Here is a 19,238-nt window from a genome sequence, read left to right as displayed (position 1 = left end):
ACCGCTGGGGTGTAAACTGCCCAAACGCAATATGAGGTGCTGCTCCTCCAATTTGCGGTGGGATTCAATTTGCGGTGGGATTATGCCAGTCTAGTTGTATTGGCCAGACTGGTGAGGTTTGTAGATGTAGTGTTGTCCCGAGGTGTGTGTTTAATGGATATACATCTGTTTCTTTGCCATTCAACTGGACCACCAATCTATGGACCACTGCGGTAGCTTTTCTAATGGTAGCAGTGAAAAGTCATGATTCATTTTGTGTTTGAGCCAGTCCCTTATTTGCTTTAAGGAGGTAATGGTCCCAACTGATTCTGACAGTATGTTAGCTGTACATCGCACTTCCAGCCACAGTAAAACTTTAACTATTCGCTATCTGATTATTCGGAAATCCTGATGGTTCGTCAATTGGCTCACAGGATATGCTTGCATTATTCCCTGTCAACCCACTGGATCCTGGTTTCCTTGCTCCCCATCCATTTGTTGCTGCCCTAGGTGCTACACTGTCCTTTTACTCACTGGTGCTCTGATTCACAGGCTCTCTTTAAACACCTCGTTCTGTTGCTGCATTCTCTTAAAACCTGATTCTATTTCTGTTCCCTGCTACCATTAAATTTACTAGGTTCACTGGAAAGTGTATTATTCAATTGTGCAACTCCTCAATAAAGTGAATGAAGAAAAGTAAATTGGAGCGTTGATGAATTAACATCTGATAATTTAGAAGATTTGCTAGTCTCACACCACCAAAGTCATGAGCATGCCAAATTAACAGATAACATTAGACAAAATACCACATTGATCTGTGGAGTCACTGATAGGTGGTCCAGAAGAATGGTAACAAAGCTAAAACATCTCCTCTAAATACATCTCAGAACATGTTGCTGACTGTAAGGAAAACCAAGTTTTCAAGCTGCAAATGAGAATGACATACTGAAATGACATAGCGTTCATTTGCTGGACATCCTCAGGACCTGTTCCTTTCTTTCAGTTACCAGTGCAATCTGACTCCTATAATCAACCCTATCCTAAGCTTCTGCAGGAATAGGTGCTGGACCACCTCCACCTATCCATTGCGCTGAATAATTTCTGTTCACCTAATACCGATTCCAATCATAATGCTTGGGCAAAGTTCCTTGAGTTGCTGTTTGGGGGAGGGAAATCAAGTGTGAAAGCCAGGTATGTTGTGGCAAAGATGGAAATTGTTCTGGTAAAATATTAACTATAATCAAATCCTTTCTTTATACTTCTAATTAATATTCTAAAGAATTAAAGTATTGTTTACCACAAATTATTGGTTTGTAATACTTTATCTTATACCTTGTGGTCTATGGGGTACTTTAATCCAATATATACATCTGATATGTATTCAAATCCATAATTAAGAGTGCATTTTTGAATCAAACCATGATGGGAACATGTGGACAATGTATCATTATTGTACTGCATAATATTATTAATCTGGAACTATTTGAGAACAAATAATTTTATTCTGCAGATGTGGATGGCCCACCAGAAAATGTAACTGTTATGGTAAAATCGTATAATGTTATTGAAGTAGCATGGGAAATACCTGCAGATCCACCTTCCTATCTTATTGATGTAATACTGGTAAGAGATTTGCTTTGGGTTGCAAGAAGTACCTGAAATCCATTTGATTTCTGCCATAGAGTCATAGTGATACAATGTGGAAACAGGCCTTTCGGCCCAACTTGCCCACATCAGCCAACATGTTCCAGCTACACTAGTCCCATCTGCCCGCATTTGGCCCATATCCTTCCAAACCTGTCCTATCCATATACCTGTATAACTGTTTATTAAACGTTGGGATGGTCCCTGCCTCAACTGCGTTGGGATAGTCCCTGCCACTGGTAGCTTGTTCTATAGCTCAACCACTCTTTGTGTGAAAAAGGTACTGCTCTTTTCCCCTTCACCTTAAACCTGTGTCCTCTTGTCCTCCATTCACCTACACTGGGCAAGAGACTCTGTGCATCTACCTATGAAGGCATACAATAAAGTTTTTTTTTTCAAATAAACGACAGTATTTAATTGACAATCTAGCTATTGCTACACAGCAAACAGCTGGTTTTACACTGTTTAACTTCAAATGAATACATCCTTCAATTTGTAGTGACTTTCTTCCATTTTCTCGTACTCTGGCTAGGACGCATGTTTTGAGACTGTTATCCATGTCATTTTTGAGACTGTTATTAGGGCATGTAGTTCAGGAATCTTCTCCCCAGGTTGTCCAGCCTTTCATAAGAAGAGGTGTCTGGCCAATACCTTACAATTCCTTCCCCTAATAGTTGAGTTTTGGAAATGGTTTAAATAAACTAATTAACGGATCATTTGCCTACAGCCCCAGAAAATTGCCACCAAGTTAAAAAAAAAAACAACTAATTTTTAATCTGCTTTTTTTCAACTAATTTGTGGATGTCAAAGGTGATGATTATGTGATTTTGCACCACAGGCTCTAAGTCTTTGCATCCAGCCTCACGAATATTGTAAATCACTCTTAAAATACCTGCATTTATAGAATCAAACTCCGACTAATAATTCCTTTAAAATGAATACAACATTTGAGAAATTTTAGTCTAAATACATGAGAACATAAATGTTGTTTATTTACATTTTGTCTAACAGTTGTTATGCCATCATGATTGATTTTAACTTTTTTTTTCTGAGAAAATATTGTGATTGTCAATGTAAGAAACTAAAGGTTGTTTAATGCATCACTAATTTCAGTCATGGCTAGATCTCCGTGAGGTTAGTTGCACATCTGCCAAAATGTACCATGTAACACCATTAAACGGCTTTGCTTTTGCTGCCCAAACATTTCAGCAGCTGCACTTGAGCTCAAGTGGAGTCTCGTAAATAGCTGATTTCATCAAACAGGGATCTAAAATAAATAAATATTGGATAGTGACTGACATTGAAAATAGCTTGCAATTCCAAATGTTTCAGCTCAAATAAATATTTGAGCTTGATTTTTTTTTGGAAAATTAAGATCAGCATGATTATTAATAAAAAAGTTATTTTAAGCACAACTACAGTCAATGAAGAAGATTGAGAGGGAAACAATGGACAGATTTTGGCAGAAATAGCTTGGAGTTTCACACATTGAACTTGTGCGTGCTAACATATTTGGGAATATGAAGTACACAATTTGGTGTGAGCTATTCGTGAGAGATATCTTGATGGAGTAAACAGTTAGGATACATCTCAGCCGTTACATTTATGTATCCACTTGAACAACCTGCACCAGGTTAGTAATTTTTTAATTGCTGCAGAAGCTGTAGATCTGAAATAAAAACGGAACATTTTGTAAATACTCAGCAGATTAGATAGGAAGAGGAATAGAGTAATTGAATCACATTGAAGACACTTCATCAGTACTGCGAAAAAGAGAAAACAAATTAGTTTCAAATTGCATAGAGAGTATAGGTAGGATGTATAGAGCAAAGGAAATACCTCCGTTCAATAAGATCCCGGTTGCTCAGGTGATCCTGCTGTTTGCAGAACTCTGGGTGATAGATTGCTGAGGGTAGTCAGAAAGAGAAAACAATAGAGAGACAATAAATCTGTAAAATACAGGTCAGAGCTGCTGGTGAGATCTGAAACTAAAAGAAGTATGCTGGAAATGCCCATCAGATCAACGAGTATTTGTGGAGAGAGAAGAACTAAAGTAATATTTTAGAATGATAACTTTACAGGTGAACTGACCAGTACTGATACAAACAGAAGCGGGTTATTTAAAATAGTTGCATTTGACATTGCGTGTTGAAGCCTGCAATGTGCCCGGATAGACAATAGGTGCAGGAATAGGCCATTCAGCCCTTCGAGCCATTCAATATGATCATGGCTGATCATAAAGTGGAAGATGGAGTCCTGTTCCTCAGGCTCATACTGGGCCTCATCAAAATAATTAATTTTTCCACAGATTGCTCAAAGTAGAAATGGGATGGAGAATTAGAGTAAGCGGGCAAGTAGAAACTTCGTGCTGGCCCCTTGGTCTGAACAGAGGTGAGGTTATGATTCAATTGAACATTAAATCCTCACTATGTGGTCACCTCTAATTTGGAGAAACAGAAGCAGATTGGAAGACTGCTTAGTGAAATAATACCAGTCAGTCCATAAGGTGTACCTGAGGTTCCACTTACCTGTCATTTTAATTCTCCAGTCCATCCCCACTCTCACCTATCTATCTAAGGCACCCTAGACTATTCCAATTAGGCCAATTGTACACTTGAGGAAGAGCAACTCATCTTCTATAAAGGCACATTTGCAGCCTTTCAATTCAATATCTACTGTAGTTTTCTATCTATATCAGAACTGCTGTGAGAGTATCCACCTGCAATATAAACACTGATTTTTCTCTCTCCACAAACGCTGGTTGATCGGATGGGCATTTCTAACTTTCTCCTTTGCTTTCAGGACACAGTAAGAACTACGACCTGCATTTTACAGCTTTAACCTTTGTTTTTTTCTCTCTTAGTCTAACTACTCCGTAATCTTCCAACAAGATGGTTTTGTAAACAGTAATCTTGGCAACCCTGGCCTCACTCTGTTGGAGACATTCCCATTGTTTTATCCATCGTTCCTCGTGCTCTTTGCAAAGTAAAACTAATTTGTTTTCTCCATTTCCCAGTTTTGATGAAGGGTCTTCAATCTGAAACATTAACTCTCATTCTCTTTTACCAGATGCTGCCTGACCTGTTGAGTCTTTCTACCTTTTTGCTTTTATTACTGCATCAGGTTAAACCTGATCAGGCAATTGTCTGATTTTAATGCAGGAAAGAAATTCCAAGGTATCAACATAAGTATTAGTATTCATAATTTTCTTTAATTTTTGTTGCAGCAATTTTTTAATAATTTAAATGCTTTTAACTTGTTTAACTTTTTTTAACAGTTGGATTATTCTTGCTAGTTTTGGAATGTTTTGGGGTGCATTTGAATGTGGCTTGGCAACAGGCTGTGGCCTAGTCCTGTCAATGTTTTCCACCATTTTTTAAAGGTGATGCTTAATGTGAGGCTATCCACTTTGGTGGCAAGAACAGGAAGGCAGATTATTATCTGAATGGTGCAGATTAGGAAAAGCGGAGGTGCAACGAGACCTGCTTGTACATCAGTCACTGAAAGTAAGTATGCAGGTACAGCAGGTGGTGAAGAAAGCAAATGGCATGTTGGCCTTCATAGCGAGGGAATTTGAGTATAGGAGCAAGGAGGTCCTACTGCAGTTGTACAGGGTCCTGGGAGACCACACCTGGAGTATTATGTGCAGTTTCGGTCTCCTAATTTGAGGAAGGACATTCTTTTTCTATTGAGGGAGTGCATCGTAGGTTCTGCAGGTTAATTCCCAGGATAGAGGGACTGACATATGATGAAAAAATGGGTCGACTGGGCTTGTATTCACTGGAATTTTGAAGGCTGAGAGGTGATCTTATAGAAACATAAAATTCTTAAGGGATCGGGAAGGCTAGATGCAGGAAAAATGTTCCCGATGTTGGGGGAGTCCAGAGCCAGTTAAGAATAAGGGGTAGGCCATTTAGGACCGAGATGAGGAAAAGCTTTTTCACCCCGAGAGTTGTGAATCTGTGGAATTCTCTGCCACAGACAACAGTGGTGGGCCAATTCACTGGTTGTTTTCAAGGCAGAGTTAGATTTAGCTCAGGGCTAACTGAATTAAGGGATAAGGGGGAAAAGCAGGAACAGGGTACTGATTTTGGATGATCAGCCATGATCATATTTAATAGCGGTGCTGGCATGAAGGGCCGAATGGCATACTCATGCACCTATTTTCTATGTTAATTCGCTAACACTCTTTCCCCAAACCTTCTCCACTGACCAAGTGACAGGAAAGCCACCGTGCCAGCCCTTGGCATCCTGGCTCGAGCTGGCACCAGGCAAAAAAATCTCAATGGGGGCCATCACACAACGTAAAGCCAAACTTCCCTCCTCATAGATCAGCAGCAGCGCATGTGGCTCAACGACGTACGGAAAATGGTTGTAAGTCCACCGTTATATTAAAAACACAGAAACAAAATATCACATGTATACACATGTTTAATCTTGAATGTACATGTTTTAAGATCTGTACAGCATCTGTAAGTTGGTCCATATTTCACCAATGTTTTTTTTTATTCCTTACAGACAGATAGTGGGTATACCAATATGACCATTGTTAGAACAGAGAAACAAAATAAAACCTGTGAGATATCTGGTTTACGGGCATTCACAAATTACACGATAATCATCATCGCATTCACGGGAGGAGAAGAAGAAGCCCGAATCCATGGCAAAGCCAGTGAACCAATCATCGTGAGGACCTTTGAAACTCGTACGTTTTCATGCATAAAACACAAGTAATCCTTTAAAGTATTTTCAGGTTTTATGAATGAGGATTTTTATGGTATGTAAGTTTTGGTTTTGTGGTCATGACTATTGTTATGTATCCAAAACAGTGAAGGGGACATAGCTGATTTAAAATCTCGAATGATTCTGATGAGAATGGACTTTAGTCAGAAACATGTGGGGCTTTGGAGTAATCACATTGTATCTGTTGCTCTAAAATGGCTCATTACCTTTTCTGTCATATAAATATTATTTGGTCATTTAATTTTCTTTCAAGCGGCAGTAGTGATCAAAATCAATTAGTTTTAATCTGCAATTTGAGAAGGAGAACGTTAAATCGGAAGTGGCAGTGATGCAGTTGAACAAAGGGGACTATGAAGGCATGAGAGGGGAGCTGGCCAAGGTAGACTGGAAAGGGATCCTAGCAGGAATGACGGTGGAACAGCAATGGCAGGAATTTCTGGGCATAATCCGGAAGACGCAGGATCATTTCATTCCAAAAAGGAAGAAAGATTCTAAGGGGAGTAGGAGGCAACCGTGGCTGACAAGAGAAGTTAGGGATAGAATAAAACTAAAAGAAAAGATGTATAACACAGCCAAGAGTAGCCAGAAGCCAGAGGATTGGGAAACTTTCATAGGACAACAGAAGGAAGCAAAACGGGCAATACGGGCTGAAAAGATGAAGTACGAAGGGAAGCTGGCCAGGAATATAAAGGACAGTAAAAGCATCTTTAGATATGTTAAGGGAAAAAGAGTAGCAAAGTCAAATCTGGGTCCCTTGAAGGCAGACACGGGTGGAATTATTATGGGCAACAAGGAAATGGCAGAAGAGTTGAATAGGCACTTCGGATCTGTCTTCACTAAGGAAAACACAAACAAACTCCAAGATGTACTGGAGGACAGAGGATCTAAGGGGGTAGAGGAACTGAAATAAATTTTCATTAGGTGAGAAATAGTATTGGGTAGGCTAATGGGACTGAAGGATGATAAATTCCCTGGACCTGATGGTCTGTATCCCAGGGTCCTCAGGGAGGTGGCTCTAGAAATAGTGGACGCATTGGTGATCATTTTCCAATGTTCAATAGATTCAGGATCAGTTCCTGTGGATTGGAGGATAGCTAATGTTATCCCACTTTTCAAGGAGCAGGAGAGAAAACGGGGAATAACAGACCAGTTAGCCTTACTTCGGTGGTGGGAAAGATGCTGGAGTCAATTATTGAAGAGATAATAATGGGGCATTTGGATAGCAGTAAAAGGATTAGTCCAAGTCAACATGGATTTATGAAAGGGAAATCATGCTTGACTAATCTTCTGGATTTTTTTGAGGATGTAACAAGTAAAATGGATGAAGGGGTGCCAGTGGATGTAGTGTATCTAGACTTTCAAAAAGCCTTTGATATGGTCCCGCACGGGAGACTGGTGACTAAAATTAGAGCACATGGTATTGGGGGTAGGGTGTTGACATAGATAGAAAGTTGGTTGGCAGACCGGAAGCAAAGAGTAGGAGTGAACGGGTCCTTTTCAGAATGGCAGGCAGAGGCGAGTGAAGTGCCGCAAGGCTCGGTGTTGGGGGCGCAACTGTTTATCATGTATATTAATGATTTGGAAGAGGGAATTAGGAGCAACACTTCACGTTTGCAGATGACACAAAGCTGGGTGGCAGTGTGAGCTGTGAAGAGGATGTTAGGAGGTTGCAGGGTGACCTGGACAGGTTGAGTGAGCGGGCAGATGCGTGGCAGAAGCAGTATAATATAGATAAATATGAGGTTATCCACTTTGGCGGCAAAAGCATGGGGGCAGATTATTATCTCAATGGGGTTAGGTTAGGTAAGGGGGAGGTGCAGCGAGACCTGGGCGTCCTTGTACACTGGTCACTGAAAGTTGGCTTACAGGTGCAGCAGACAGTGAAGAAAGCTAATGGAATGTTGGCCTTCATAACAAGAGGATTTCAGTATAGGAGTAAAGAGGTTCTTCTGTAGTTGTATAGGGCTCTGGTGAGACCATATCTGGTGTATTGTGCAGTTTTGGTCTCCTAATTTGAGGAAGGACATCCTTGTGATTGAGGCTGTGCAACGAGATTGATCCCTGGGATGGCGGGACTATCATATGAGGAAAGATTGAAAAGACTAGGCTTGTAATCAGTGGAGTTTAGGGGGGATCTTATAGAAACATATAAAAGTATAAAAGGACTGGACAAGCTAGATGCTGGAAAAATGTTCCCAATGTTGGGCGAGTCCAGAACCAGGGGCCACAGTCTTAGAATAAAGGGGAGGTCATTTAAGACTGAGGTGAGAAAAAACTTTTTCACCCAGAGAGTTGCGGATTTATGGAATTCCCTGCCACAGTGGGCAGTGGAGGCCAAGTCACTGGATGGATTTAAGAGAGAGTTAGATAGAGCTCTAGGGGCTAGTGGAGTCAAGGGATATGGGGAGAAGGCAGGCACGGGTTATTGATAGGGGACGATCAGCCATGATCGCAATGAATGGCGGTGCTCGCTCGATGGGCCGAATGGCCTCCTCCTGCACCTATTTTCTATGTTTCTATGTAGGTAACTTTTTAGTTTATCAATGATGTTTGCTATTTTGTTTTTTCCTCCCTCTCATCATTGTTTTCACTATTTTTTCAATATTATTCGTCCTTATTTGTTTAGTTCTGTTGCAAATGCTATTGTTCATTCTCTCCTCAGATTCTCAGTTAATTTAGTATTTCTTGCTACAGACGTGCAGTTTATATTTATTTACATGGTTGAAAGTGATGTACATCCCAAAGCGTGAAACAAAATATTACAGATGCTGGAAGTCTGAAATAAAAATATGATGCTAAAAAGCCTTCAGCAGGTCAGGTAGCATCTGCAGAGAGAGAAACTGCATTGTTTTAGCGCAATGAGCATTTATCAAAACTGAAAAGTTAATAATAAAACAAAAAGAGAAAGTGTGGTAGAATGGAGGGAACAATGAAGAATGTCTGCAACAGGTAGAGGCCTAGAGGCAATGGATGGCAAAGTGGTAGTGGACCTGTTTAATGGAGAGTGGTAAAAGGCAGTAAATAGCACCTCTGCTGCCAATACCTTTTGCTATTCATTCATTTTAATCATTCTCTGTTTTTATTTCAGACATATGGCATGGGATTCACTTATGTTCAGGTGCCTGTCCTTTGTAAGCCAATAATAAATCAAAATGGAACAGATGCTGCTTTGAAGTATATTGTGATTTTTTTTGGGTGGTATTAAATCCTGGTTGGGCAGAAGTCTAACCAGAAGCAGGCATCAACGTTGTGCATAATAGTTTAAGAAGGAGCTGCAGATGCTGGAAAATCGAAGGAACACAAAAATGCTGGAGAAACTCAGCGGGTGCAGCAGCATCCATGGAGCGAAGGAAATAGGCAACGTTTCGGCCCGAAACGTTGCCCATTTCCTTCGCTCCATAGATGCTGCTGCACCCGCTGAGTTTCTCCAGCACATCAACTTTGTGCACTTGTGCAAAGAAGGCTCAAATGGCTTCAGTCAGCCCCCGAGTCCTCATTTTGCCTTTGCAACATGTTTGGCCAGTTTAAAGCAGAATCTGGCTATTTCCAACAATACTTGAAGGGATTTGCAGTTTCTGTTGGGGAAGGCAGCTGGAGCTTTTGGTAACACTTTGCTGGAACTAGTTTTGGGGATTTCCATTATCATGAAGTTAAAGGCATTTGTACGTAGTGTCCTCTTGCTGTTTGCATCTTTGTGGCATTGTTCTTTGTTGTTCCCAACAGAAGGAACACCTACCTTTTAAACTGCTGGCTTTGTCATCTACTTTCTTTCTAGTTTTATCACATGTGATGGGAGTGTAGATTGGAGTGCCTGTATCACAGCACCATGGACATAGCTTTGATTGTATCTCCACTGTGGTACTGCAGCTTCAGTGGCTTTACTTTGTGCTCCCATCAAGGAGCTTTACATGCCATAAATGCATACATGGACGTTTAGGTGCTATCTGTGCATGGTTTTCAATAGACAATAGACAATAGCCATTCGGCCCTTCGAGCCAGCACCGCCATTCAATGTGATCATGGCTGATCATCCCCAATCAGTACCCCGTTCCTTCCTTCTCCCCAAATCCCCTGACTCCACTAATTTTAAGAGCCCTATCTAGCTCTCTCTTGAAAGCATCCAAAGAACCCGCCTCCATCGCCCTCTAAGGCAGAGAATTCTACAGACTCGCCACTCTCTGTGAGAAAAAGTGTTTCCTCGTCTCCATTCTAAATGGCTTACTCCTTATTCTTAAACTGTGGCCCCTGGTTCTGGACTCCCCCAACATTGAGAACATGTTTCCTGCCTCTAGCGTGTCCAAACCCTTAACAATCTTGTATGTTTCAATGAGATACCCTCTCATCCTTCTAAACTCCAGAGTGTACAAGCCCAGCTGCTCCATTCTCTCAGCATATGACAGTCCCGCCATCCCGGGAATTAACCTTGTAAACCTACGCTGCACTCCCTCAATAGCAAGAATGTCCTTCCCCGAATTAATGGACCTAAACTGTACACAATACTCCAGGTGTGGTCTCACTAGGGCTCTGTACAACTTCAGAAGGAGGCTCTGTACAACTGCATTTCCAACCATTTCCAATATTTGCCATTACTACACGCACTGCGTATATCTACACTTCCATTCCATGGGCCCCCGCCACAAGCATAAGATCAGGAATTTATGTCTTCTGCCCAAATCTTTTCCAATCCTGAGCTGCCAAAGTAACTCACCAATACCCTTTTTTTTCAGTGCCTGAAGATGCACCACGGAATTTTACCCTTCAAAAGATACCAGATGAAGTGACAAAGGTCTTTGCATCTTTCCTGCCACCATCTATGCCAAATGGTAATATTCAGGGATACCAGGCTGTCATTCACAAAAAAGGAGAAACGTCTGAAAGAGTAAACAATCTAAAGGTTGTGGACGAAAACCAATCATTCAATGCTGTCATAGAAGGTTTAAGAGGTGGAAACACATACACCATATGGGTAAGAATCATTTCAATATGAATAAAATGTTGAAGACACCCAGAATATTATGTAAAGCATATATGTTTGTTCTTATAATTAATTTTTTGGAGGAGTAATTAGCATTCTAATTGGAAAATTATCTCGATTGTTGTGACATGGCGGGATGTGAGGATGCTGATTCACAAATCACCAAAACATATTGATAGTTAATAAGGCCAAGCAAACAAAGCATTGAACTCCATTTCCAAGGGGACAGAAAAGAACAGGAGAAAATTTATCTTAAGCTTAAATAAAACTTTATTTAGACGACTCTTGGAGAATTGTGAACATGTTTTCCTACAGCGAATGGGCATATACTGAATAACACGGTAATAATTTTCCTCTGTATTTCAAGCTGCTCTCAATATGTTGAATAAAAAATGTTTTTAGATACTGGCAGAATAAATGATTGATGATTTTACTTGTTTTCATAACAGGAGAGCTGTTTCCTGTGTTTGTATCTCCAAAATAGGTTATTTTTAATGTTCTTTTGTGAAGAGAAAATATATGTGACAACAATTTTGAAATGCTTCAGAAACATGATACTTTTAAAGTTTTTGATCCATTTTTGAAAGTGGAGCATATGATGACTTGGGCAGCGTATTTCACAATATCAGGTTGCTTTGGTGAGCATTGCTAAGCTCCCCTACATTATTGTAGAAGAGGACTATGACATTGAATGAGATCATATTCTAGAAGTAGAATGTGTTTGATATTAGTTAAGGTTTATCTGCCTTAAGTGAACTTCCTTTTCTGTTTATTTAAATGTCAATCCTAATTTTCCTAGGTCCGTGCTGTTAATGGAGCTGGAATTGGGCCCCGGACATCAGAACAGATAGTAACCATGGATGTAAAAGGTAGCCTTTATGATATTTTTGACTTAGAATCACCGAGTCATAGAGTGATATAGTGTGGAGACAGACCCTTCGACTGAACTTGCCCACACCAGCCAACATGTCCCAGCTACACTAGTCCCACCTGCCTACATTTCAGCCATATCCCTCCAAACCTGTCCTATCCATGTACCTGTCTAACTGTTTCTTAAACGTTGGGATAGTCCCAGCCTCAACCTCCTCTGGCAGCTTGTTCCATACACCCACCGCCGTTTGTGTGAAAAGGTTACCTCTCAGATTCCTATTAATTTACTTCTCAAGTAACTCAAGTATAGCAATAATGTCAATGACCGAGAAAGCAAAAGAGACAATGATAAGAAGCTACATGCTGAAAGAAACATATTCAAACAATCCAGGTAAACAATCTAGATCATTAATGGCATTTAGTGGGCACTATGGGCGTTCTTAGATCTTCAAAAAGGTATTGTCTGTATGCATCACATTTTTATGTGGCATTCACATGAGGGTGTTAACCTGCAAAGATGATGTTGATTAAAGTAAGAACAAGAAACAGATTATAATGACAATTGTATACAACATGATTCTGACACTTGTGTGCCGGGGCAGAAATCGCTATTAAAACATGGGGAGGGGGGACACAATTTCTTGGTGGCCGCACACACACACACGCACGCACGCACGCACGCACGCACGCACACACACACACACACACACACACACACACACACACACACCCACACACACACACACACACACACACACACACACACACACACACACACACACACACACACACACACACACACACACACACACACACACACACACACACAACCACTCACACACACACTCACACACACACACACACACCCTCCATTGCACACACACACACACACACACACACACACACACACACACACACACACACACACACACACACGTGGGCCCTGTGGACGGTAACATCGGAGCTGATCTGGTTGGTGACCGAATCCGAACTCCAGCAACAGCAGCTTCATCTGCCCCGAATCGTGGGGCTTGTTCGCGGGACCTTTCATCGCCCGGCGTGGCTTAAAATCGGCCGGTGGGGGCTTCAAAATCGGGAGCCTTGATCGCCTCGACACAGCAATTTGACTGCGGGCGGTGGAAGATCCCGCGGCCGATTTTAAGCCGTGCTGGGTGATGAAAGGCCCCGCGAACGGGCCGATTCAAGCCCCACTCTATAATCTTTGCTCCCCCAGGACGTCTCCTTCCTCCAATCACCGCTGTAACGGGTGCGATTTGCCCTCAGGTAGACAATGGAAATGAACCTAAATAGGAAGATAGGATTGTAACCTGCAGTGGAAGACTCAGATGAAGAAGACTGATTAAAATATACGCAAATATACTTGTTTCTAAACAAAAATACTTACTGCTTTTAAACACCTGAGAAAAAATCACGCCACAATGGTTCTCACAGGCCATTAATGGCATCCTCTGTAGCATAGTAGTGTTGATCAATATGACTTGCACACTAATGAGCCCAAAAGAGATTCAACTTTCAACAGTTAATCATGCTACTTACTGTATATTTCCACATGAATGACAATGGCATTGTATGAATGGATTTCCAATGTGGAAGAAACCAGACAAATAAATGTTTATCGCCACACTCAATTTTAACAGCTAAGTTTTAGAAGGTGCAGGTGCACAGATGTCACAAACATTGGTGTTCATTGAAGTTCAGATCCAATTACCTCTTAAAAACTCTGGTTTGATATGGTCTCCTGCTAGGACTCCTATGTATTCTTCACCACCTCCTTATCCCTGTTTATTTTCTCAATTGTGCTGTATGTAAGGAAGAATGTTTAATTATGATTCATGCTATTCTTAGAATGCCTAACCAAGCAGCTGGCCTTAGGAATTGTCCTGAGAAAAGTGAAGAAGTAGTAGTAGTGCCATGGAATTGTCCAGAGACAGGCCCTTCAGCCTACCACAACCTTCCTTTTGTCCGTCGACCAGAATTGCATACAATGCCCGGTGAAGTTTCAACAATGATTTGTAAAATCACAACATAAACTCCCAATTTTTATATTCTCTGCCCCTAACCTATACAGACAAGCATGTCAAATGCCTTCTCTACCATCCCATTCGCCTATATTGTCATTAGCATCAGTGAACTTCAACCCCATGGTCCTCATGTTCATCAACATTCTAACAACAAACAACTTACTTTCTATGTCCTGCCCATATTTGACTTACCAAAATGCATCACCTCACACATGTCAGCATTGAATTCCATCTGCCCACACTCTGCCCACACTCTCATCTGATCTATATCCAGCTGTAGCTTTAAAAAAAAATTATCTTTCCATAACAACACTAATTTTTGTCTCAACTGCAAACTTACCAGTCATTCTGCCAACATTTACACACAAATTATTAATATATTACAAGCCATAAAGGTTTCAGCACTAATCCCAGTGGTACATCACTGGTTCCACACTTCCAATCAGAAAAACATTTTCCACTATCACTCTCGGCTTCCCATCAATGCTCAATGTTTGACCCAATTAGCCAGTTTGCCCTGGATCCCATGTGTCTTAAATGTCTGAACCAGCATATCATGTGGGGCCTTACCAAATACCTTGCTAATGATGTCAACCACCTTGCCTTCATCATTCTTAGTTAGTTCCTCAAAAAAATCAACTGAATAAAGTGGAATGGGATTACCTCTGCACCAAACCATGTTTGCTATCAATCTCTGCCTTTTTAAATGTACATAAACATCCGGGAATGTGGTCTCAGGAAATGGAGGGTTTTGTGCTAAGATGTTGTTCTAATGGTACCAGGAAGTAAAAAGTCCTTAGCAGCAGTTACACAAAATGCATGTGCGATACGTATGTATCAAATAATACATATTATGCATTTATTAGGTGGTATTACTGAACCTAATGTTGATATTAATAGACTAGGATCTTAGTATAGAAGTACAATGTAAATGGCTTACAATTAATTATTACTAATTTTCTTCCACAGCTCCACCTAAACCAAACCTTAAACCAATTCCTGCTTTAGATAAAAATGGAATATTACAAGCCACATCGACGACCATTACAATCAGAATGCCTGTGTGTTACTTCACAGATGAACATGGATCCATCGAGAACATCCAAATAATTGTGACTGAAATAAGAGGTCATTATTACTCTTTCCCATTAAATTAAGTACATTGCAGAAATGTATTACATTGCCATGGTGTGGTCCAATCAAATCCCTCAAATTGTCTCGATTGTAATTTCATAATAACCAGTGAAAATGGTTCATTGCCTGATCCAACATTCCCAGTGAATTATGCTATAATGGAGGATTGTATTGAGTGCTCAAAACATTCAATTTTCCTGTACTCCATCAAATTAATAAGACACAGGAAGGACAAGCAATGTTAGGAGAAGTTGCATTTTGAGCATATTTAGAATTAGCAGCATAAATAATTTGTTGGGGAAGCCCGTGTCTGCAGAATGTTAGCAAACTTGCACAATTGATGTAACTGGCTTATAAGACAGACTTTACAGCACTTATCTTCTCAGAAGCATGCATTTTATAGCAGGTAATTATTTATTTGTTTCTTCATTACGGAAATATGATAGTCTATGTTCTTATACTGTATCTTTTTGACATAATTCCATGTATTTTTACATAGAATTGAAACGTGAGGCTAAATGATATGAAATTATGATGTTATTAGAATCCTGTTGCATGAGGTTCATGCTTAGCAGCATGTTCTCCCCCTGTAGAACACCAGAGAGAAATTTAGTTCACCTCGGACCCAATCACGTCAGACTGGTATCAAGAACCTGTTTTCCTCACCCCAAGCCTCGTCCCACTCTTCCCAAGTGTAACCCAGCATTGGTCAAATGCAACAGGCCCCCAGCTGCAATTAACTGTCATGGGTCATCTGTCATCGATGTACAGTACTCAGACAACACTTGCATATACTGTATGTACACTGAAAGCCATCTCCAAGTCATTGTTCCTGCTTCACTGAAACATTTAAGAGGTGATGCCTTCCACTAAATATCTGAAAGGCAAAGGACTATCAATCTGTCTCCACTACATCACCTGAGGAAAAAGGGGCAAATCAAGAGAAAAACGGCAGAAATCTAGGCCACTGAGTCAACCACAAGGAATATGTGCAGCATTCATTTCAACTTGGGAGCTGGCAGAAGAATGTCAAGCTTCCAATACCAGTTAAACAGCTAAATGTCTACCACAGTAACCACTATAATCAGCAGTAGCATTTTTGATGTATAATTTTTTAATCTTTTGTCATTTTGCTAGATTTGTATGCTAATGCTGATTAATTTCTTAACAGCTATGAATGATAAGAATATTTCTACTTGGTATGAAGCTTACGTGAGAAAGCCAAAGCCATACTTTGCAAATGCAGGCTTTACAAACCCCCCATGCAGCAGAACAACCACTTACAGACAAAATGGTAATGTAGAAACATACACCATTGGAGCTGAAAATTCATGTCGAGGCAATCCAGAGAAAATTTGCAATGGCCCTCTGAAGAGTGATAAAGAATACTTGTAAGTACAAATGTTGACTCATTTTCCAATGCAACATTTAGCAGAATCAAAGCAGCAATCATTTAGAAACTTATAGGATTTAGGAATGTATTCATGTTTTCAAAGATACACTGAGGCAATGCTATGCCCATACATCAGGGGAAAATGTATATCATTTTAGGGATGTATCGAGGATGTGTATAGTGAGGGAGGGTGTTGTATGGGAACAACAGTCATCCCATGCAAGGTATCCCAGCTGCTGAATCCGAGATAAACTGTTGTCATGCATACTAATACCAGCTTTGCACACTCCTGCAGACTAAATAGAGATGTTTCAAAGAAAGGTCTCAAACCAAAATGTCACCCATTCCATCTCACCAGAGACGCTGCCTGTCCTGCTGAGTTACTCCAGCATTTAGTATCTATCAAGAGATGTTTTGAAAGTGGTCACCAGATCTATATTAGATCTACATAATGTAGTCCATGAAATATCTTTGGCAAGTTAGATTAAAGAAAATCCCAAGGATTTTTATGTGTACATTAAAAACCAAGAGGGTAACCAGAGAGAAGGTAGGACGGCTCAGTGATAAAGGAAGGAATTTGTGCTTGGAGTCAGAAGATGTATGTGAAGTACTAAACAAGTGCTTGGTATCTCTATTAGCAAAGGAGAAGGACATGGAGTTCAGTGACATCAGTCGAGAATACTAATATGAAAGGAAGTTTGAGGTCCAGAAGGAGGTTGTGTTGCGACCCGTGAAAAGCATTAAAGTGGATAAATCCCCAGAGTACGATGGGATCGATGCGCGGTTTTAAAAGAGAAGCAAGTGAGGAGGTTACAGAGGTCTTGATGAATATCTTTGCAACTTCTCTAACCACAGGTGATTTCCAGGTGGGCTGGGGAGTAGCAATGTTGTTTCTTTGTTTAAAAATGGAAGTAGAGAGAAATTAGGGAATAATAAGCTAGTGAGCCTCACGTTAGTGGTAGGAAAGTTATTGGAGAGGATTCTTTGGGGATAGAACTTATTCCCATTTGGAAGGGAATTGGGCTAATTAGAGACAGTCAGCAAGGCTTTGTATGCAGCAGGTCATTTCTTATTAACTAGATTGAGTTTTTTTGACGAGGTGATACAGGTGATCAATGAGGATGGGATGGTGGATGTTGTCTACTGTTGTCTCAATATTGCTGGAATTGTGGACAGTGAGGAAAGATGGCGGTTTTACAGCAAGATGTAGATCAACTACAGAAATTGGCAAAGACATTAGGTTGAATGTAAGGGAAGAGTAGGAAGAATGTAAGGGATGACTATAGTTGGCATTTAACACCATTGATGTGCAGAAGGATTTTGTAGTCCATGTCTATAGCTCCTGGAAGTTGGCAATGCAAATGAATAGAGTATTAAAGAAAGCTTATGGTCTGGTTCGGGATTAGGGGGCATAAGCTAGAAGGAGAAGTTGGACAGACTTGGATTGTTTTCTCTGGAATGCCGAAGGTTGGGAGGAGACCTGATGGATGAATATGGATCTATATTTATGAGAGGCAGAGATAGGGTAGACAGTCAAAACCTTTTTTTTCTCCAGGTGGAAATGTCAAAAACTATGTCAAAGGCTTTAAGGTGAGAGGGGCAAAGTTTAAAGGAGATATACAGGATATGATTTTCTACACAGAGTGTTGTGGGTGCCTGGCGTGCACTGCCATAGGTTGGTGGTGGAGGCAGATATGATTGTGGCATTTAAATAGGCATATGGATATACAGGGAGAGGAGCGATATGGATCATGTGCAGGCAGATGTGTTTAGTTCATCTGGCCATGAGTGGCACAGGCATTGCGGGCTGAAGGGCTGATTCCTTTTCTGTACTTTCCTATATTCTCTGTTCTAGGAGACCACATTGTGAGCCGTGGCTGCAATATACTAGCAAAACAGGGAATACTGTTAAGTTGCTGCTTCATATGAAAAGTGTTTGGGTCTTGAATGTTTAGGAAGGAGGCATAAAAACACAAATATTGCATTCCCAGCAGATGCATTGGAAGTTTTGTGGGAAGGAATTGGTGGAAATGAATGAGTGAAATGAATAGAGTCATAGAGTTATGAGGTACAGAAACAGGCCCTTCAGCTTAACGCATTTATACTGACCAACTTGCCCATCTGACCTAACTGCATTTACCTGCGTTTGGCTCAAATCGTCTAAACCATTCCTATCCGTCTGCCTGTCCAAATACCATTCGAACTGGGGGGGATCAGAAATCTGAGCATGATCCCAAGAAACATAATAGCCATGTTGAATAAAGTAAGGCCATGGAGGATCCTACTCAGCTTCTGAGAAGGGAATTGGTGAGAGCACAAGAGAGGAAATGGAATGGACATGGTTAAGATACCTGTCCACTATGATGGAGAACAAAGGAAGATATCTTGGAAATGGCATTGTTGGAAATGTTTTCAGAATTTTGGGTGGACATTACTCTGGAGCTTTCATGATTTCAGG

At 40.7% G+C, this 19,238-nt stretch overlaps 1 protein-coding gene across 1 annotated transcript in view; it reads left to right on the top strand.

The window, feature by feature from the left end:
• The window catches only part of ptprq (protein tyrosine phosphatase receptor type Q), a 167,269-nt gene that overhangs the window by 102,353 nt on the left and 45,678 nt on the right, over positions 1-19,238 (top strand). Inside the window, exons 43-48 of the mRNA XM_033038385.1 lie at positions 1,490-1,602; positions 6,142-6,328; positions 11,094-11,332; positions 12,141-12,210; positions 15,223-15,381; positions 16,559-16,778. Coding sequence (XP_032894276.1) covers positions 1,490-1,602; positions 6,142-6,328; positions 11,094-11,332; positions 12,141-12,210; positions 15,223-15,381; positions 16,559-16,778 — 988 coding nt within the window. The remainder of the gene's footprint in view (positions 1-1,489; positions 1,603-6,141; positions 6,329-11,093; positions 11,333-12,140; positions 12,211-15,222; positions 15,382-16,558; positions 16,779-19,238) is intronic.

This window comes from Amblyraja radiata, chromosome 19 (assembly GCF_010909765.2).
Source record: "Amblyraja radiata isolate CabotCenter1 chromosome 19, sAmbRad1.1.pri, whole genome shotgun sequence".
NCBI classification, from domain to species: domain Eukaryota; kingdom Metazoa; phylum Chordata; class Chondrichthyes; order Rajiformes; family Rajidae; genus Amblyraja; species Amblyraja radiata.
This window is presented reverse-complemented; position numbering and strand designations above follow the sequence as displayed.